This window comes from Cucurbita moschata, unplaced genomic scaffold (genome assembly GCF_002738365.1).
Source record: "Cucurbita moschata cultivar Rifu unplaced genomic scaffold, Cmos_1.0 Cmo_Scf00047, whole genome shotgun sequence".
NCBI classification, from domain to species: domain Eukaryota; kingdom Viridiplantae; phylum Streptophyta; class Magnoliopsida; order Cucurbitales; family Cucurbitaceae; genus Cucurbita; species Cucurbita moschata.
The window spans coordinates 254,150-276,103 of NW_019268563.1; the positions used below are offsets into that span (position 1 = coordinate 254,150).

The 21,954-nt window shown below is 36.1% G+C and overlaps 2 protein-coding genes across 4 annotated transcripts; both read left to right on the forward strand.

Moving 5' to 3' along the window:
• Positions 1-1,987: 1,987 nt before the first annotated feature.
• Positions 1,988-4,659, forward strand: LOC111434976 (trihelix transcription factor GT-2-like). 2 transcript variants are annotated; one of them, XM_023072318.1, is made up of 3 exons: positions 1,988-2,064; positions 2,220-2,436; positions 3,119-4,659. In XM_023072318.1, the coding sequence occupies exons 2-3, from the start codon at positions 2,240-2,242 to the stop codon at positions 4,353-4,355; spliced, it is 1,434 nt and encodes a 477-aa protein (XP_022928086.1). In that variant the 5' UTR covers positions 1,988-2,064; positions 2,220-2,239; the 3' UTR covers positions 4,356-4,659. The 2 variants fall into 2 exon arrangements, with proteins under 2 accessions (XP_022928086.1, XP_022928085.1); XM_023072317.1 differs by lacking the exon at positions 1,988-2,064 and adding an exon at positions 2,081-2,096 and having other exon boundaries at positions 2,150-2,436.
• An 8,163-nt stretch (positions 4,660-12,822) lies between these two features.
• Positions 12,823-15,620, forward strand: LOC111434881 (brain acid soluble protein 1 homolog). Of its 2 annotated transcripts, XM_023072206.1 has the most exons (3): positions 12,823-13,237; positions 14,783-14,887; positions 14,942-15,620. In XM_023072206.1, exons 1-3 carry the CDS (start codon positions 12,992-12,994, stop codon positions 15,317-15,319), a joined length of 729 nt encoding a protein of 242 aa, XP_022927974.1. In that variant the 5' UTR covers positions 12,823-12,991; the 3' UTR covers positions 15,320-15,620. The 2 variants fall into 2 exon arrangements, with proteins under 2 accessions (XP_022927974.1, XP_022927972.1); XM_023072204.1 differs by having other exon boundaries at positions 14,783-15,620.
• The last annotated feature ends 6,334 nt before the right edge of the window (positions 15,621-21,954 follow it).

The window sequence follows — 21,954 nt, forward strand, 5'->3', positions numbered from 1 at the left end:
TGGGCGCCTTGCCTTTACCTGAAAAAATGATGTCGCACACGACCTGAGTATTTCGAACAATATTCAGTACGTGACCCCACTATAGGGGCCATGCTAAACGCAATCACATGCAAATATGCTCTACGGGCCAATCTCTTTCTCATCTCATATTAGGGGTGGCCTCCAGTCTCAAACTACTATGGATGTTTATTACTTCCCTACATACGACCCACACGTGCAAATGTGAATCCCAGGGGGCTCGCACAACCCCTGGACTCTCTCTAGTCGAGCTAACTGTCTGTAGCGACGTCCGGACGTAAGATGACCCCTGGTGTCATGTTCCCCATGAACACCCTCATTATTATATTGTGCGCGTCGACACTCATCATCTCTAGATAAAATATCCCTATGCTTATGAACATACAACATGTATAAGGTCCCTCTAGTTCTCATCTTAACATCTCTTCTGACGCAACTCTAGTCTCATCTCTTTGTTACGCTTAGTAACACATGCTCGTTAGATATTTATATTAATATCATTCTCGTACTCTTAGTGTTGTGTCCTAAGTCGATCTATCGACTTGATACAATATGGCACTCATCATCATATAGTATGCTTAACATGGAAACATCAACATATTAAGGTGAATGTCATGCAAACACAACATATTCATCTTAACGTCATTAAGTGCATCAAGCATGTCAAGTACGTCATACATCATGAGATAAATCACATACATCATCATGCATCATAGCTCATACATCATAACTCATACATCATCATAGCTCATACATCGTCATGACTCATACAACATCATAGCTCATACAACATCATAGTTCATACATCATACATAACTAGCGTACAATATCATACGATGCAGGTCATACATCATAAACATAAATATCGCATGCATTATCTTACATCATCTCAAACAATCATAAATTGTAATTCAGACAATTTCTAACCTATCCTATAGTAAGACCATTTACTTGGTCGGCCTAAGCCGAAATTCTTCCTAATTAATTAACGTGAGATCTCTTTCCTATTGCATCGTTTGTCACTTTTTGCTAGTATTTCACATTTTAAAAAATACAATAATTAATTTTCAAAAATTTAAATTTAATCTATCAATTGTTTAAAAAGAAAAAGGAAAAAAAAAAAAAAAGAGATTGTTTTTTTTTTTAAAAAATAAAGAGGGTAAAAGGGTAAAGTCGTATTATAATGAGAGCCGTATCTTGTGGGAAAACACGAACGCCGGAAAAGCGAAAGATCGGCTGCGTGGGGCCCATCACTCAATAAAAATAGTAATAAAATAATAATAATAATAAAAAGGGAAAATTCTACCGCAGCCAATTCTTACCAATTTGAATGGATAAGTTTTTGTTGACTTTTGACCATCCAATCACATTATAAAGATATCAGATTTCCCATTTTACCCTCATCATTGTCAACATTCCTCTATGTCATCGCCTCCTCAAAATAGTAAAATTAGCTTGCCTACTTTATTTATTTATAAGTTAAAAAATTTATTAATTTAATTAAAATAAAAAATTTAATAGATATAAAATTGAAAATATAAAAATAATATATATCTAATTAAAATGGTAAAATACTAGCGGCTTAAATCCTTATTACATTGTTTTTATTTTAAGAATTAATTATATTTGGGGGAATATTGATAAGATTTGCATCATTATCCGTATTTAATTTCATGATTTTGACCCAAAGTCACAGGTGGGTGATTTTAGATTCTTTGCAGCAATAGTCAACAGGACAATTATAACCAATCAATTTAAATTATTATCCTTTATCTTTTTTTTTTTTTTATATATATAATTATTTTTTAAAAAATCATATTTATCCACTATATATATATATATATTTTTTTTTTCATTTTGATTTTAAATAATTTATTATCTCTTTCCAAAACAGATAAAAAAAAAAAACAACAATAATTAAAGCTAATATATTAATGAAAAAATATATATTTTTTTTTAATTTTTTAAAAAATTTTAGTTAGCGTTATAAATTATGAAATTGTAAGGTAAGGATGAAAAAAAAAATGGCGGATGCGAAGCTTGAAGGTAAGAGTGAGCTATGGAATCCCATAGCTTAAAATCCTTCTCTTCCTCGAATTTACGCTTTACCGATGCCTTCACAGAGCCCTACAATTTTTATTTACGTTTCTTACTTTTCATCCCTCCCTTCACACTTCAATTTCTTTTCTCTTCTCCGGAAGCTGTAAAATCCCTATAACTGATGCGCGAAATTTCGCCTTCACCGGAAATTTCTACCGCCGTCGTGAGCCGTGCCTCTGAGGAGGAGGCTGACCGGAATTGGGCCGGTAATCGGTGGCCGCGAGAGGAGACTATGGCGTTACTGAAGGTGCGGTCTAGAATGGACTCTGCGTTTAGGGATTCGAGCATTAAAGCTCCTCTTTGGGAAGAAGTATCCAGGTTAGTTCGGATTCGAAGATTTTCTATTTGTTGATTACTCTCTATTTGCTTGGAACTGTTTGGAATTTGGATTGGATTCTTACTTCTGTTTGGAATTTGGATTGAATTTGGATGCGAACTGTTCCAATTGTTGATCACTCTCTATTTGCTTGGAATTTGGATTGGATTCTTACTTTTGTTCATTGATTTTCCTGGAAAATTGTTTCGTTCTTCTGATTAACTTGTGATGTTCTATGCTCTTCTGGTTTGGAATCTGTTGTTCCCTAAATTGAATGTTCTGAATCGAAGCTATGGAGTTTTGAAACTGAATCTTATGTGATAAGGGCTGCTTGGATCCTTGCAAACTTTCACAAGTAAAACCAACTTAACGGATGAAAAACTCTTAGATCAAACTTGGAATTTATGATGGTCACTCTTAGATATCTCTTAGATACCAAGACGACTCGCTACAGAATTAGCTTGATCAAAATTGATCCAATGAATCGATTTAACATCAAACCTAAAGAAAGGTTTGGAAAAGAATAACGGTTTAAAGAAAACACAAGGTTTTTGTATTTATTGTCATTCCATTCTTTTCTTGATTTGATACTTAAATCTACTTTGCCTTACTTCTTATTATTGCTCCTTCGGGTACATGCCATTGATTAGTGGTTGGATTCATACCATTATGTTTGTTGGTTAGGAAATTAGCTGAGCTTGGGTATAATAGAAGTGCGAAGAAGTGCAAAGAGAAGTTTGAGAACATTTATAAGTATCACAAAAGGACTAAAGATGGCAGATCAGGCAAACAGAATGGAAAAAATTATAGGTATTTTGAGCAATTAGAAGCTCTAGATAATCATCCATTGCTTCCCTCTCAAGCTGATTCAAAGGAAGAAATCCCAAACAAAATTGTTCATAATGCAATTCCATGTTCCATAGTAAACCCGGATTCGAATTTCGTTGAAACTACCACCACTTTGATATCGATGTCGACCACATCTTGCTCGAGTAAGGAGTCGGGTGGGACGATGAGGAAGAAGAAGAAGAAGAGGAAGTTCGTGGAGTTTTTTGGGAGGTTAATGAAGGAGGTGATTGAAAAACAGGAGAAATTGCAAAAGAAGCTTGTGGAGGCTTTGGAGAAATGTGAAGAAGAGAGGTTAGCTAGGGAAGAAGAATGGAAGATGCAAGAATTAGCTCGCATCAAGAACGAGCGAGAGCGTTTTAATCACCAGAGATCCATTGCAGCTGCAAAGGATGCAGCTGTTCTTTCATTCTTGAAGGCGTTTTCGGAACAGGTCGGCACGGTGCAGTTTCCCGAAAGCTTGATTCTGATGGAGAATTTGACTGGCAGGGAAGATGATGGTAATGTTGACAGAAATACAAGTACTCGAGAGAACGGAAACGATGGTAATTCGAATCAGATTAGCTCGTCTCGATGGCCGAAAGACGAGATCGATGCTCTGATTCAGCTTAAGACTAGCCTGCAGATGAAGTACCAAGAAAATGGCCCTAAAGGTCCTCTTTGGGAGGAAATATCATTGGCCATGAAGAAACTTGGGTATGATAGAAATGCAAAGAGGTGTAAAGAGAAATGGGAGAACATCAACAAATACTTCAAGAAAGTAAAGGAAAGCAACAAAAAGCGACCCGAGGACTCGAAGACATGTTCGTATTTCCAGCAGCTCGACGCATTGTACAAACAGAAATCCAAGAAAGTCGTCGACAATCATCCGAATCACGAACTGAAACCCGAGGAACTATTGATGCACATGATGGGCAGCCAAGAAGAAAGCCACCAACCCGAATCAGCAACAGACGACGGCAAAGCTGAGAATGCGGATCAGAACCAAGAAGACGAAGACGATAACAATGACGAAGACGAATATTATTACATTGTAGCCGACAACAACAGCAATCAAGTGGAAGTAGGCAGCTGAAAAACAGATGAACAGCAAGATCAAATGGCTCAAATGGTCTCGCCTCTTGCATCGTGTTAAAAAGGTCAGATCCTTCAAATCTCTGTCTATATATATATATATATATGATTGTATATCTTTCTTTGTTTCTTGCATAGATGATGATACTTGTAAGCTAGAGAGAGATAGAATTGTTTATTGTGTGCAAAAGTTGAAAAGTGTTTGTTTGTCTCTGTATCAATAAACAAAAAACCTGCATTATTTTGCTGGTAAAATGCTGTAGTAGGCTGTTTAATGATAATGCAAAAGCTTCTATTCATCCTCCTTTTGTTTCTCCTCTTTTTGTTTGCTCTTTTAAGAGAGAATTTAGAATGGGAATGGTGCTAATTATAGTACTCGTGGGAAGGGAAAGGAGCTGAAAAGTAATAAAACCTTTTAACATTTTGCATCTCTCATGTGTTGGAAATGTAATCATTAAATATCACTAATCCAATGGGTTTAGTTGTTGATTGACATTGACCTTCTGCTATTCTTTACTAATTTGAAAAGGATATTATAAATTTACTCCAAAAAAGCTTTAGAGATTTAGTGAAGTTATTCTTTAGTTTGAAATTACGACATCTCACGTCGATTGAACTGGGGAACGAGTGCTAGCGAGGATGCTATACGCTAAAGAGGGGTGGTTTGTGAGATCCTACATTGATTGGAGAGGAGAACGAAACATTCTTTATAAGAGTGTAGAGACCTCTCCCTAGCAGACCGTTTTAAAAATCCTGAGGTGAACCTCAAAAGGGAAAGCTCAAATAGGACAGTATTTGCTAGTAGTGACCTTGGTTTGTTACAAATGGTATTAGAGCCAGATACTGGGCGATGTACCAGTGACGACATTGAGCCCCTAAAGGATGTGTACACTGGGCATTGAAGGGGATGGATCGTGAGTTTCCTCATTTATTGGAGAGGGGTTCGAAGCATTATTTATAAGGGTGCAGAAACATCTTTATAGCAGACACGTTTAAAAAAACTTTGAGGAAAAGCTTGAAAAGAAAAGTCCAAAAAAGACCGTATCTGCTAGCGGTGGACTTGAGACTGATTACAAAAATTGCTTCTTAACGAAAATTTTGAGGGCCAAAACCCAACTTTCTAAAGTGACTAGAATGAGTCATCACACAATGAATCTTAATGTGGCTTGGATCTTTGCTCTAAATAAATTCAAAGTTTCAATTTAGAACTCCCAAAGTTATGTGTACTCCTGAAATATTAGAACATCATGAATCCTTGACTTGAAACAAACTCACCTTGAGAGCTTGATTATCTAATGGATAGTGACTGCAATTGCTCAATCTCATATATACAACATTGGAATGAAATGGTACTCAAAATAATAGTAGATTATATTTGAATGTTGTGGATTGAGTGTCAAAATATTGATTGAAAGTTCATCACTAACTAGAGTTGTAATTGGAGCGAACGCTGCTGTTGTGCGGCTACTCTTATGCTAGGATGCCGCAATCTGTGGCTTGTGCTTATGGTCGAGGTATATTGTCGATGTTGAATTTGTGAGGAGCTATTGAGGTCATAGTCACGCAAGTGCTACTACGTGTAAGATAACATAATGGAATACAAGAAAACTTCTCCTTTCGGTGTTAAAAAAAGAAATGCAATTGTTTTACCCTAATTTAAGGGCTACAATTTAAATGCAATGTTGTCATCAGTACATGAGAGTCTTGCCTTTACGAAAAAAAATGTTAAACATGGTTTAACATGGTTGAGCATTTAAAAATATTCCATAAGTGACCCCATTGTTGGAGTTTGAACATGCAATCACATGTCATGATGGTTCACCTGCTTTTTGTGACTATTCATTGGACTCTACTTTCTTTTATGGGTAGTATTTCTCTACACATGGCTTACACATGCAAACATTAACCCACTAGGCGAGTTTGTACACGTACCTTCTAGGCTTGACTATAGGCTAGTACATGTTCATGTTGCTGGAAACCAACAAAAAGAAAGGAATGCATATCATATGATGGTATATGTATTCATATGAAACATACTAGAAAAGTATCTCGTGCTCGTGATATACAACATGTATTAGATCCTACATTTTTAAATCACGGTACATAGTTATGATGCATATGAGACTGTACTTTTTATGACATAACCTTCCTATGAGACACACATACATGTGCATGACTAACTATTCATTCTTGTCATACATGACTCGTCAAGTGTCAATAAGACATAATGTGAACCTGGTATCATATCATACATACATCAATATACCCGAAGTGCTTGCAACATAGAAAATTCATATCACATAACATATTACAATAAATAATTGGTAGGTGAGTCGCAAAGAAAGTGGTATTCATACAACATACAATTCATCCAAAAAAGACAATCTTCACCGTCATGAGCGGTTACATGATATATCATAATTTTAAAATATTATTAATGGATTCAAATTAAATTTATAATTAATAATAATGAACTACTAAGTAAATTAACTAAATATTCTATTGTAATAATTATTTTAAACATAAGTTCCTTTTTACTATTTGAAAGGATAATTTATTATAATTATATAAGATTTAAAAAATTATCTCATTTCAAGTACTATATTTAAATTTTAAAATATAATTTATAGGATTAATTATTGTACCAATTATTTTTTTTATTGGGAATAAAAAATGCTCATTTTCAAAAAATTAGATGATCAAGCGAACGGTGAAAGCATTCATAATGCAACAATAAAGTTTACGAAGAAATGAATAATTATGTATGTAAAAAATGGTGGCGATCATGAAGGAATTGAAAAAGACGATTCGAGAAATTGATGATAATGGAAGATCCGAAAAAATAATCTAAGTATTAATTAAAAGAAATTCTATAAATATTATTTAACCTTAAAATAAGCTAAGACTTAGCTGTATGAAATGGTCAAAATATAAATGGTTGGAAGCATGTCATTAGATTATGATCATTAAATGGAAGCATGAAGTTAGATTATTGAAATTAATGTATAGTATATATATATATTATATATATATATTTGTTGTGGAACTTAAGATGCATTATTAAATATAATGTGCATGGGATGTTTTGAATATTATTTTGGATTTAAAATAGTTATATGTTTGGTAATATATATTTTATTAGTTAATGTTAGTATATATGTTTCCAAGAATTTAATATTAGTTTTAAAATCTCTCTTTATTTATAATTTATAATCTCGAGAATATTCGTAATAACTTTATTCTTGTCTTGAAAAATATGTGAGTGAGAACAGAACGTGCTGAAACGACTCACGTTGGTCTTTCGTAACCGTTTTCACTCTCAAACTCTTTTTCCACATTGAGGTTTTTCTTGTATGAATAATTTTTATTATGTTTCGATTAAAAAGCTAAAGATTAATGGAATTTACGCGTTCTAAAATAGAATAGGTCGCCATTACGTGCGTGACATGTCTATTATGCTCAGAAAAATCACTTTAGAAATCAAGTAAACGGTGTCAGAGATTTAAACGTTCCTAATAAAAGCTTTAAAACAAAACAGCGAAAAATAAATAATATAAAATTTAAATAAAACAAAGAAAATAATAAAATAATGTAACTACCTTAACATTGGTCCCATCACCTTCATCGTGATGCTGTCATCCGTACATGAGTGTCTTACCTTCATCTGAAAGATAAGACTAGCACGTGTCTTGAATATTTTAAGAAATACCCAGTAAGTAACCCCACTGTGGGGGTCGAAAAATGCAAACATATGCAATATGACGAGACTTATCATTTAAAAACATCATGACATGGTCATTACTAGCTTTCCAGTCCGGGATTAGATATGTAATACTTCTATATACATGGTTCAATCTAATTTAATCTGAAAATAGGGAGTTTGGTCGGGTTGAGTTGGATTGTGAACTCTATTCCGATTGCTCGGGTTACCAACTCAATCAACAGAAAATTAGTTTCAGGTTAATCTAAAAGATGTTTCGGATCAAACCCGGGTAGATATGGAATATATTATTGAATAAAGTTAGAAAGATGTTATAAATGGGGTTTAGTTGTGAAACACTAATGATTAATAGTAATAATAATGGGAGGCACGACCTCATTATCAACCCTTCCACCTCAATTCAAAGGAACCAACTCATCATTATTTTATCAAACATTAATATTTAATTTAAAATTATTTTAATCTCAATATTATTTTAGTGTTTATGTTTTAAATATATAACAAGTGCTTTTCTTACCTGAAAAATTATTATTATGTATTTAATTAATTTCGAATAATTAAATTTAATATTTATTAAAAGAATGAAAACCAAATTTTAAATTTAATTAATGTTTAAGGATTAAGTTGAGATTAGTTGAAATAATATAAAGTAATTAAAAACAAGGTTAAATATCGATAGTACCCTTAAATTAAAAAAAAAACAGTAAAAAATGCATTTACTATCAGTTTCGGATCAAAATTAATAATATTTTGTTTAAAAAATATCTTTGAATTTTTAATAGTGTTTCAAAAATTAGTATATATTTAAAAAAAATACTCAAGAAAATTTAAAGGTAGCATTAACATCATTAATATCGATAAAAATAAAAAATAAATTTTTTTGTCAATCTACGTTTTATAGGTTTTGTAAACTTTGTAACGTTATTTTTAAAAGTTCATGAGTTTTTTTAAAATGTGGTACTAACAGTTCTATCAACGTATTAACGGTAATAATTTTTTTGAAGTAAAAAAAAAAAAATGGTACGTTTGAAACCTTTTAAAAGTTTAAAAATAAAATATTAACGATTTCTAATCGAAATTAATTATTTAAATTTAAAAAAATGAAAAAATTAATAATATATTTTTTAAAATTTAGCCTTAGATTATAAATAAATAACATAATACAAAACAATTAAAATTAATTTAAAACATGAACTACAAATTAATTAATGCCTCATCTCCAAAAAGATTAAACAAAAAACCCTAGAGTTCATCAAATATTTTAATCCTTGATCGAAAATTACCCAAGTTTTAGAAACAAAGTTGTTTATGGGTGATGTTTGGCAACTTGTTTTACAAAATACATTTTTAAAATTGATATGAACATTTCCCCTTTTATATTGTGATATCTATCTATCTATATATATATATATATATATAATTTATTTGACTTTCAACAATATCCGCTATTGATTTTTATTTTGTTCATAGTTGAATGCTTGAATTTTGATGATATAAAATGAGGTTTTTGACTGAGAATAGATATCTACGAATTGACCTCGTTCATCTTTCGTGTAATAACGTATAATCAATAAACTATTATGCGCTCGGTTAAAGATGGCTACTTCGGTAAACTTTCTTGTTATTTCTATTAAGGATTCTTGAAGACCCACGTTGACTAACTATGGAGAAGATCACGCACTACCTCTATTCGTACGAGATCTTTCGGGAAAATCGTGAGAACTGATGCTGAAAGTGAATAATATCGTTCCATTAATTGTTTTTTTTAAAAGTGATTCAAGTAAAGATGTCCATTTAACCTACGGAAACGAAAATAATTATATAAGAAACTAAGATACGAGTGTTTTTCTTATAAAATATTATTAGATATTTAAAAGATTATTTGAAAAAAAAAAAAAAAAAGTTAGGTCATTATTAGATACTATTTTGTGTGTCTCTATTATTGCATTTAAATCTTTAATTGTTGATAAGTGATAATGTTAGGGAAAAAGACAAATAAATAAAATTAATTAATTATAGTGATTTCCAATCATTCAAATTAATGTTTTTGCAATCTTATTTTAGCAATCAAAAGCCATTTGAGTTTTGACCCTTTTTAATTTTAGTAATTATGAAATGAACCAATCTAATGCCATTTTATTAACTTAATTTCTTTTTTTTTTTCTTCCCGATTATAAATCTCTGCTTCTCGTGTGCGTAGTTTTATGTCAGCTCTACGCTTGCCCTTATCTTATAGACGACATCGTTTTTGGTTTGGACCAACTTCATTCCTAAAAGTGGACGTTATTCAACTTCCTCCTCCAATAGGCTGGTGATCGACACTTCCTTCTATACAACACTTTGATTTGTGACATGTCAGTCTAATAACTATTTGGTATAGGCAAATTCTATTTAATGTGAGTGGTTGTTCCAATTCCCTCTAAAATCGAGGGCACAAGCTCAAAACATGTTTTCTATGGTTTGATTCAACATTATGCCCGTCAGGTTGCACCGGAATCCAACCAGACCACATTTCCTTCTGCAAACTCTTCCAAAAGTTGGAGGTAAATCGAGAATCTCTGTTTGAAATGATTCTTATAGGTACTCTATGAAGCAGCCTCACTATCTCTATCGTGTAGAACTGTGCCGAATGGAGATTTCTAAACAGATCTACTATGAACTACATGAAAATCTTCTTCCATTTCCACTGGGGCACACTCAATGGCTGCACTAACCCTATTGGTCTTTGCCTCGATGCTTTTACTAGCTAGCACACCATATACTTACTAATATAGTCTACTATGTCTTTCATCACTAACGTCACCAAAGAAATACTTCAGATTATGATATATTGAAATTGACGAGTAGTGGGCCTCTTGTATAATCTTGTCTTTGACCTCCCAAAACTCTATGCACTGGTTCCATTTTTCAATCGACTAATGAACTTGACGAGGTTGGAATCCCCCTATTGATAATTTATATAAACAGCTGAGCTTACTACTCAAGCATCAATAACTACATTTGTCATTATGAGATGGCGGTAGATGTCCACATCATTAGTCTTTCTCCAACTCAAGCCATCTACGTTGTCTCATGCTCAACTCCTTATGAGTTAAGAGGTATCTCAATATTCGTGTTCAGTGAACATCTGAGTCCTCTCACTGTACATATATAATGTCTCTATAATTTAAATGCAATGAATATTGTCGCTAACTCTAGGTCATGTGTGGGATGGTTACGTTCGTAATCCATTAGCTAGGAAGATAGATATGCCCATCTTCAAGGTATCACTGTAACCCATGAATCCCCTTTTCCTTCATAGATTGTAAGCACCGAGGTTGTGACCAATCTTCGTTTGAGCTCTAGAAAGTTCTATTCATATGAATTATCCCTTTTTGTGTCAACTGCGTCATATGGGTGGCTACCTTAGAAACGTCTTGCGCGAAACGTTGTAGTGTCCAACCAATTCCAGAAAAAATTGTATCTTTGTAATAGTAGTACGACGAGACCACTTGGTTACTGCCTCGACCTTAGTTGGGACCATCGAGACCTTATCTTATGAAACTATGTGGCCAAGGAATGTCACTTGTTGGAGTCAAAACTTGCACTTGGAGAACATGACATACAATTTAATTCTCCTCGGGGTTGTTAAGACTTTCTTGAGGTGCATCTCTTACTCTTCATCTATCGTGGAGTATACTTAGATATCGTCCATAAATATGATTATGAAGGTATCTAAGAACTCCTTAAACACCTAGTTTATTAACCCTAAGAAGACTACGAGTGTGTTTGTCCAACTGAAAGACATCGTCATAAACTCATAGTATCTTTGTTGAGACCTTTGTTGCTTGAAGATGTCGTCTTCATAGATTTTCAATTGATGATATCACAATCTCAACTCGATCTTGGAGAACATGATAGCTACCTAGTTCTACCTTTTTTGGATCTTCATATGATCCATCAAAAGTGTGGTCGTATAAAAAATTCTCAATCGAAGGACTAAGAAAACAGAATTTCACCATTTGGTCTGAGTGTCAAGTGTTTACAAAACTAGTCAAGCTACTGCATAACCTAATCCCATGGCTTCACGACAGACGTCGCTAATCGTCTTACTCATCTTTGTTCTTACTTGAAAATAAAATATCTTAAAAAATGTTGAGTATTACAAATATCTAGTAAGTGACCACACGGTTGGAGTAGAAAATGATATTGGAACCTATCTTTTATTAAACTTCCTTTTATTGGGCATATCACCCTATGCGACCGACCATATCACCATGGCAACATAAGGGGGTCATATCACCAGGCTTCAACATGCCTAATTATGACCATATCACCATAAAACATAGAGGGGTCATACTAACAGAGATTCTGATGGTTTCTCCGATGTGATCTCACGCAAAGACCCTTAAAGATAATAATTAACATATAAATTCTTTATAAATAGTTTAATTGTACAAGTAAATTAATGAAATTTTCAAAATATTGAAGATTTATTAGGTGAAAAAAATATAAAAATTAAAAGGCTAAAATTGTAATTTTAATATAATTTATTTATTTATTTTAAAAAATAGAGCGGGTGTCGGGTGACAAATCGTTGGTCACAGATTAATTTATTTACAAAATATATGCTGAGGTGTACATTGGACGACTTGGAATTAAGAAACTCCACAATGATATAGCCAGCTCAGATGACGCCAATGCCTAGCTGTAATTTAATTTCATAATTAAATAATAATAAATAAATAAATTTTTTTTTAAAAAAAAACCCCTCTCCTCTCTCTGTTTCGCAGTAGAAAAATTGTTGGAAAACACGAACAAATTCATTCCTTATAAAATCCTAAATTCTCTCGCAAATTTCTCTCCATCTCTCTTTCTGAACTTTTTCTTCTTCTTCCTTGGAGAGAAAATAGGTGATCCAATCAAGCCGAGGAGAAATGGGAGCTTGTGCGACTAAGCCGAAGGTTGACGCCGGCAAGGCTCCGGCACCTGAGCCGGAGAACAAGGATGTTGATGCTGTAGTCGCTGTTCAACCGGAGAAGAACGTTGAGGTTCCGGTGGTGGAAGTTGCCGGAGAGGGAAACCAAAGCGATAAAGGCAAGGAAGTTGTTGTTGATGACGACGACAATAAGGCGGATGATCAGAGAGTTAAAACCCGCTCACTTAGCAACTTGTTTAAAGAGGTATTTCGCAATCTTCGTCTATTTTAGTTTCCTCGATTTTGTTTCGATTTTCTTCCGATTATCGATTGCTAATCGTTCTTTGAATGTCTATTGAGAATCTGATGCTGTTTTTGTTGAGTATAATTAAATATATTGTTTGAGAAATTCATCGTTGTTCTTTTTTTTCTCTGTTTATCGTTGAAATTCTTTCTCGCTATTTGTTGTTCGTTGAATGGATTGTGCTGGTTGATTTTGAAATTAGGGGACTCTGCGGCTGTTTGGTTCTTGAGAAAGAAATGGGAGAAAAAGTATAAGAAAATGAAGAATATGCTATTGATACCTGGAGTTTCTCTGTTTCTGAATTGAATATTTTATAGCCTTTTCATTTTTTCATTCGGAGCCTCTGGAGTTTATTCGCGAATCACGGCGGTTTATCGGGAACCAAACAGATTTGTTTACTCTTTTCCAGAAAAAAAACCTTTATCCTCTTTTGGACGTAAAGCGAACTGAACAGTCGTCCCAAAGGTAAAAAGCGATGTAAATAATTGCAATTATACTTTCCAAAATGGCCCACTTCTTCGTAATTTATGACTTGTCGGCATCCTAGAATTTAGAGATTCAAACTTTCAAGGAAAAATTTCACCTCATTTCCAATGGTTTCCTTTTCGATTCAAGAACTCTGTTGGTTTGATTGGACGTTCCGAGACTTCGATAATTTAGGTTCGAATCTTTTGCACTAAAGAATCAATACATAGAATCTTCCATAATCCACAACACATTCGTTTGGTGACAAACAAAAGTGTCTTTCCTTGAGGGGCCCCCCTTTTTCCTCATCTTTCTTCTATGGCTGTTTCATGGCTCATTGAACCTTACCTGTTTGGCTGCACCTTATAGAGGTTTCTTTCCTTCCCATGTGATCTTGATGGGAAAAGGGTTGATGCATTTTTCACCCGCACGTTCGGATACGGCATGTCCCCAGGGCCCTAGTTATGCATTCCTGCAACCAGAAAAACACAGTTGGATTCGAGTAAATATTGATCTGTAGGTTATGTTGATAGTTGGCCTTAGGATCAGCTGACCTTCCATGGGTCGTACTTTTATTGTCTCTGCTTGTAACGACCCTAAGCCCACCGCTAGAAGATATTGTCCTCTTTGGGCTTTTCTTTTCGAGCTTTCCCTCAAGGTTTTTAAAACGCGGATACCAAGGAGAGGTTTTCACACTCTTATAAAGAATACTCCGTTCTCCTCCCCAACCAATGTGGGATCTCACACCGCTCCTAATAGTTTGTTGTTTGTGCATTGCTTGGAAAATGACTGTTGATCAATATGATCTTGCATTGCCAACTGGTGGGTGCCCAAATTGATTTTGTATTATAAATGAGATGTGTGTTCGTAAATGGTTAGCTAGCTTAGCTGTAGCTGTGCTTTGAAGTTGTCGGTTTGAACTGCTTCAAAATATGGGACACAAAGTTTGGTTTGATCTACTCAGATCAATTTTGTTTTGAAAAATATGTTATGGCAGCTAAAACTTTCTTTGCTTATAGTCTAAATCTGAATATACTGCAGAAAGAAGGGAGTGAATCAAATGAATGTGAGAAGCCAGCAGGGGAAATAAAGGCACCTCAAACTGAACTAGAAACTGAAAAGTGTATAGAAGAGCCCCAAACAGAGGTGCCTCAAACGGTTGTCGAGACCGAAAAACATATCGACGAAGCGGAGACGAAGGTGCCTCAAACTGTAGTAGAGCCTGAAAAACATACAGATAAAGCCGAACCAAATGCGCCTGAAACCGAGTCAGAAAGGATACAGATCGCTGATGTTGTTCCCACAACTTCTGAGACCCTTCCTGAGGAGAAAGTAATCTTGCCTTCACCACCTGATGAAACTGAAGTAGTGACATTAGTTGAAGCAACACCAGCAGCAGATGAGACCAAAGCATCTGAGAAGAAAAAAGAAGATATCATTGATGTCGAGAAGACCGAGATGGAGACACCGAAAGAAACCGACTCGAAGCCCGCTGCTCCAACGGAAACCAGTACCGAGCCAGCACAACAAAACGATGAAGTAGTGAAGGTAATTGGTGAGGAGAAAATAACAAGCTGATGAAAAGTGAAGTATTGAAAGTATAAGAAGACGCCTTTGTTGTTGGCTGTTTAAATTTATGATGTGGGAGAAACTTTGCCCAAAGAAGACGTGGCTGCAATCTGCCATGATGATCAAGGTTAGATTGTTGTGTTTGGAGGCTTTGTTTCTATTGTTTTGTTGTATATCATTTGTTGGTTTTTCGTTGAGTTGCTCATCCTCTTTCCTTTGCTTTGCATGTAGACATACGAGTTTGTAAGATTAATATGAACATAGAATGCCCTCTTTTAAATGTGAAATTTACAATTCTTCATGATTTTGACTCTGAAATTTGCCTCAACTTTATGCTCATTTCTGTCTTTGAAACTATTTCTAAAAGGGTCAATTGATTGTAGCAATGCTATATACTTATGTTTATAATCAATATGAGCTCCTTAGCGTCATTGTTCAAGTATGGAGATGTCGGTATGGGTCATACTTCTTCAATTGTGCAGCATTGTGATTTTGACACATTTGCGACAAGCCTTAAAGGGAATTCAAGCCCCATTTACATATTTTGCCATTTGTGGTTTCGTTGGACCTTAGCTAAGGTTTGTTTTTGCCAACCGAACATCACTTGTGTGGAATCCAAGCTTGTTCAATCACATACGCTGCTTGCATGTGCATGTTCAATTGTTTGTGACACAACCGACTTGCCTTTACACTAGGCCAAGTCATTTGACTTGATCTTATCTCTACTCGGGGCCAAGGTCTCTCAATGCAACGTCACATCTCATTGCAATCTCAGTTCCCAACCATATGACCCATGTATTGTGGTGCTATCCCATGTCTCGGGATAGCTCGACCATCTTGGCTTGCTCGGACACATTTGTTGGGAACTGACCCATGTGTCGATCATCTCATCCGGATATCCTAAACATCCATCCATCCAGGTTCTCATTGGGCATTGGACTCTCCTGTGTCCATGCTAGACCATTTATGGCATTCGTTCTGAATAACTGGTGCATAATCTAACCTCCGACACATGGGCTGGGATGCCACCTGATACTGTTTTTTAAAAACTCATTTCAAAGGAAGTCGCTCAAGACACTTGTCTTGAAACGTTTTCCCTCACTATGACACACGTATGTGCCATATGGTAGCCACTTAGGCCATAAGACCCATGGGTGGTGGAGAGCTGATACCATACCTCCCCTAAAGTACATTATGAGGCATTTTTATTGTGACACACGTATGTGACATATGGTAGCCACTTAGGCCATAGGACCCTTGGGTGGTGGAGAGCTAATACCATACCTCCCCTAAAGTACATTTTGAGGCATTTTTAAACTAGTAGACGTAGATTTGATTTTGGCAAATGGATATACGGTGTTGTGGAGTGTTCGTCTAGTGTCCGATAGACACCAAATTTACCAGATTTGGCGAGCTTTCATATTTCATATAGATGGACTTGACTCTAGAATCACACCCACCCATGCGTCCCATGGCCGACACTAACTTTTATTAGATATAACTGGCGTTTTGTTTGTCTTAAATTACACCTAACTTTAGGCTAACTTTTATTAGATTTCAATCTATTTTTATTTTACCTTTATTTTATTTGCTTTTGTCACGACTATTTTAAATCTAGTGAGTTCAATTAATATCCACAATGTTACTTCATCTAAATCTCCACGACTTTGAGGAAATCTGTTGGTACATCGCCATATTTATATCTAAACATCCCAAATTTTCCAAAACTTGAATATGGTGCCTTAAACCAATTAGCCATCTTGATAGTTTGTTGTGAGATCCCACGTTTGTTGGAGAAGAAAATGAAGTATTTCTTACACAAGAGTGTAGAAACATCACCCTAGTAGACACGTTTTAAAACTATGAGGTTGACGACGATATGTAACGGGCTAAAACGGACAATATCTTCTAGCGGTTGGAGAGGTAAACGAAGCATTCCTTATAAGGGTGTAAAAATTTTTCCCTAGTAAACCCGTTTTAAAACGGTGATGCTGATGACGTTACATAATGAACTAAAGTGAACAATATCGGCTAGCAGTGAGTTTGAGCTATTAGAAAAGGTATCAGGGTTAACCACTAGGGGGTGTGCTAGCGTGGGGGTGAATTGTGAGATCCCACATCAGTTTGAGAGATGATGAAACATTACTTATAAGGGGGTAGAAACCTCTCCCTAGTAGACACATTTTAAAATTGTGAGGCTGACGGCGATACATAACGAGCAAAATCGAACCATATCTACTACTAGTGGGCTTGGGCCATTACCAATGATTGGTTGGAATAACTCAGTTGGTTAGAGTGTGTGGTTGTTAATCACAAGGTTGGGGTTTCAAGCTCTCCTTCTAGCGATGCGAATGAAATATTGCTTATATAAGGGTTTAGATACCTCAATCTAGGATACTGGTTGTTCACAAAAGTGACAATGCACCCTATAGATGAGTCGGTAGATCCATAATGCTAGAACCCCATAGATGTTGGAGAGGAAAAAATAAAGCAACATTTTTTACATGGGCGTGGAAACATCTTCCTAGTAGACGCATTTTAAAACTATGAGGTTGATGACGATGCGTAACAAGCCAAAATGAACAATATCTTCTAACGATTGGGGAAGGAAACGAAGCATTCCTTATATGGTATGAAAACCTCTCCTTGGTAGACGCGTTTTAAAACGGTGATGCTGATGGTGACACATAATTGGCAAAAGTGGATAATATCTGCTAGCGATGGGTTTGAGCTATTACGAAAGGTATAAGAGTTAGCCACTGAGCGGTGTGCCAACATGGGTGGTGGATTGTGAGATCTCACATCGGCCAGAGTGGGGATGAAACATTCCTTGTAAGGGTGTAGGAACCTCTCCCTAGTAGACGCATTTTAAAATCGTGAGACTGAGGTGATATATAATGTGCAAAAGCAAACAATATCTACTACTAGTGGGCTTGAGCCATTACCAATGAGTGGTTGGAATAGTGGAATAGCTCAATTGATTAGAGCGTGTGGCCTTAGTCACAAGGTTGGAGGTTCAAGCCCTCCTTCTAGTGATGGACCTCATGGAAAGATGAATAGCTAGCAAGCTTGTGTGTAGGGTCACTTCTCGAAATGTTGATTGAATGGAAATTATTGTGGAAGAGTCTTAACCTTTACATAGATGTATTTATACTCAATCTAGGATACAATAGTGACAATGCAAGCCCACGCCGTCTCGCGACTGCTTATTATGATACACATTTGTTGGAGAGGAAAAATAAAGCATTTTTTACATGGGTGTGGAAACTGTTAAGTTAAATGGCACTGTGACCTATATGGGTCACGACCTCATGTATTTATAGATGTATAATGAGATTGCATAACAAACCATGAAATCATAGATTTGACAGTGGCTTTGTCATGATATCAGCGAGCTGATCTTTGGAAGATATGAGTTGCACATCAAGCTGACGAGTCGATACTCGTTCACGAACGAAGTGATAATCAACCTCAACATGCTTCGTTCATTGATGAAAGATTGGATTTACGGCCAGATAGGTGGCATCAATGTTGTCACACCACAGGCTAGGCGCTCGCGCTTGTGAGATCCCGAGCTCACGCAAGAGGACTTGGATCTAGATTAATTCGACAGTGGCATCAACAACCGCCTTATATTCGGCCTCCGTACTAAAACGAGAAACTGCCGATTGTTTCCTTGAACTCCAGGAGATAAGATTGCCACCAAAGAAGGATCACATAGCCTCCAGTGCTTCGACGATCATCAGGATTCCCAACCCAATCAGCATCCGAAAAGGCATTCAGCAAATCAGTGCTGAACTTTGTAAGACACAAGCCCATATCAATAGTGTCATGTAGATAACGAAGAATTTGCTTGACTGCCGCCCAATGTACAGAAGTCGGGGAGGACATGAACTGACACACTCTATTGACATAGAAGGATATATCAGGACGTGTCAGAGACAAATATTGGAGAGCACCAATGACACTCCGATAGCAAGTAGTATCCTCAGGCGAGAGCTTTTCACCTCCATCCAATAACAACTTCTCACTAGGAAGCATAGGTGTGGGCACACCTTTCGGGGGTGAGCATATTGGTTATGGACAATAAATCTTGAATATATTTATGTTGTGTTAGAACAAGTCCATTGGAAGTATGGCGGACCTCAATCCCAAGAAAATAACTCAAAATGCCAAGATCCTTGACGGCAAAATCATCCCGAAGCAGTGTAAGAAGTTTCTCAGTAGTCGTATAAGATGAGCTGATGATAATAATGTCATCAACATAGATGAGGATATATATTTGAATGCTCGTCTTGTTAAAAATGAAAAGAGAGACATCAGCCTTTGAAGGTGTAAAATCCAGCTGTAAAAGTTTGGAGCTAAGGCGAGAAAACCAGGCACGCGAAGCTTGTTTGAGGCCATAAAGCGACTTATCCAGCTTGCAGAGATAACCAGGATGTTGAGAATCCACACATCCAGGGGTCTGCTTCATATAAACATCTTCATTAAGAAAGCCACGAAGAAAAACATTTTGAATATCAATCTGCTGAATAGTGCAACCACGAGAAATAGCAAGAGATAATAAGAGCCGAATGGTAGTGAACTTAACAACTAGACTAAAGGTATCATCATAATCAACGTCATACTGCTGTTTAAACCCTTTAGCAACCAGGTGTGCTTTGTAGCGATCAATAGAGTCATCTGGCTTTTGCTTGAGCTTGAAAACCCATTTGCAATCAATAACATTAAGACCAACACGAGGAGAAACTAAGTGCCATGTTTTATTTGTTAGAAGTGTCTGAAATTCATCAATTATTGCTTGACGCCAGAGGGGATGCTCCATAGCAGTAATATGTGAAGTAGGTTCAGAGGCAGAAGACCGAACTACATAATATGTTACTGTTCCATGTGTACACACTTTGGGTTTCTTGATATTGTGCTTCAATCGAGTACGATACGGATGAGTAGTAGGTGCAGGATCCACAATTGAGGGGAGAGCTGTACTAGCCGTTGCGAGGGGAGCAACCGGTGCTACAGCAGTCGGTTGACCAGTGGCTGAGGATCTGACTGGACATTGTGCAATATCATCTGCTGGCGGAGGATCCGAGGCCCCAATCATTGGTGAAACATCCAACGCCGATTCGTGCGGCAGCAACGCAGAGGATTGCAGCGGCAATTTTGAAGCTGATGTGGGCACCAGATTTTCTGCATCCAAAGAGTTAGTAGGCACAGATATATGCATATGATCATTATCCAAATTAGTACTGCTGCTACCCAAATGCAATGTGCACAAATCAGGGGCATTGTGCGTCGGCTGCAAGGTTGGGGAATAAGATTCGGATTACCTTGTTGATCAAATATCTCAAGGCAAGAACTTTGTTTGAGATTCGAATCACTCCACAAGCAAGATCGATCATGTCTAGCTTGAATGATTCTTGTTGATCAAATATCTCAAGGCAAGAACACTTGATTGAGATTCGAATCATTCCACAAGCAAGATTGATCATGTCGAGCTTGAATGATTCTCATGCAACCTAAACTACATAGAATTGCAAAGAAACTTAGCCATTGGCTAAAGAAGAGCACAAATGCTTCTTTTACTATATTTTCCAAGTCTACTTACAAATACAACATACATGATTTTATATAGTCTACAAAATGAAAGGCATTCCAAGAGCGGTAACATTCATACTTTATGGCCATAATTAGCCATTATGTAAAACACAATAACTCTAAATTACTATAAATTGTAACCCACCCAAAATTTATAACAATCAAACTTCATTCTTCTTCAATGTGGTATGAATTGGAATATCTTTTGATAATTTTGACAGCCTTTTCTTCACATCTTCATTGAAGTATATTGTATGATTGATGTTTTTTTGGTTCATATCAGTACTGCTGCTACCCAAATGCAAGGTGCACAAATTAGGGGCATTGTGCGTCGGCTGCAAGGTTGGGAAAGAATTGGGTGGGGCTCTCTTGAACGAAAAAACATTCTCATTAAATATGATGTCTCTAGAAATATAGACACGACTAAAATCAGTGTCAAGACACTTATACCCTTTATGTAAAGAATTGTAGCCTAGAAAGACGCATTCCTTGGATCAAAAAGATAGCTTTTGTTTGTTATAAGGACGAAGATGAGGCCAACAAACACACCCAAAAACTTTTAATAAGGAGTAATTTGGTGGGGTATGAAAAAAACGTTCTAAGGGGCTTTTATTATCGATGACACGAGTAGGAAGATGATTGATGAGATATGTGGCTGTAAGAAATACGTCATCCCAAAATTTAATAGGTACATTAGCATGAGCTAGAAGGGCTAGGTCAGTTTCAACAATATGATGGTGCTTGCATTTAGCAGACCCATTTTGTTGATGCGTGTGAGGGCACGAAACACGATGAGCAATTCCAAGGGAACGAAAGAATGTATTATGAATTTTATGATATTTCCCACCCCAATCAGACTGGACACACTTGATTTTAGTATCTAGGAGGCGCTCAACATGAGCTTGGAACTGCAAAAGTATACGAGGAGCTTCTGGACGATCATGCATCAAATAGATCCACGAAAATTTACTGAAATCATCAATGAAGCTAATATAATATTTAAAACCCCCAACAGATGGAGGTGCAGGGCCCTATACATCCGAAAAAAT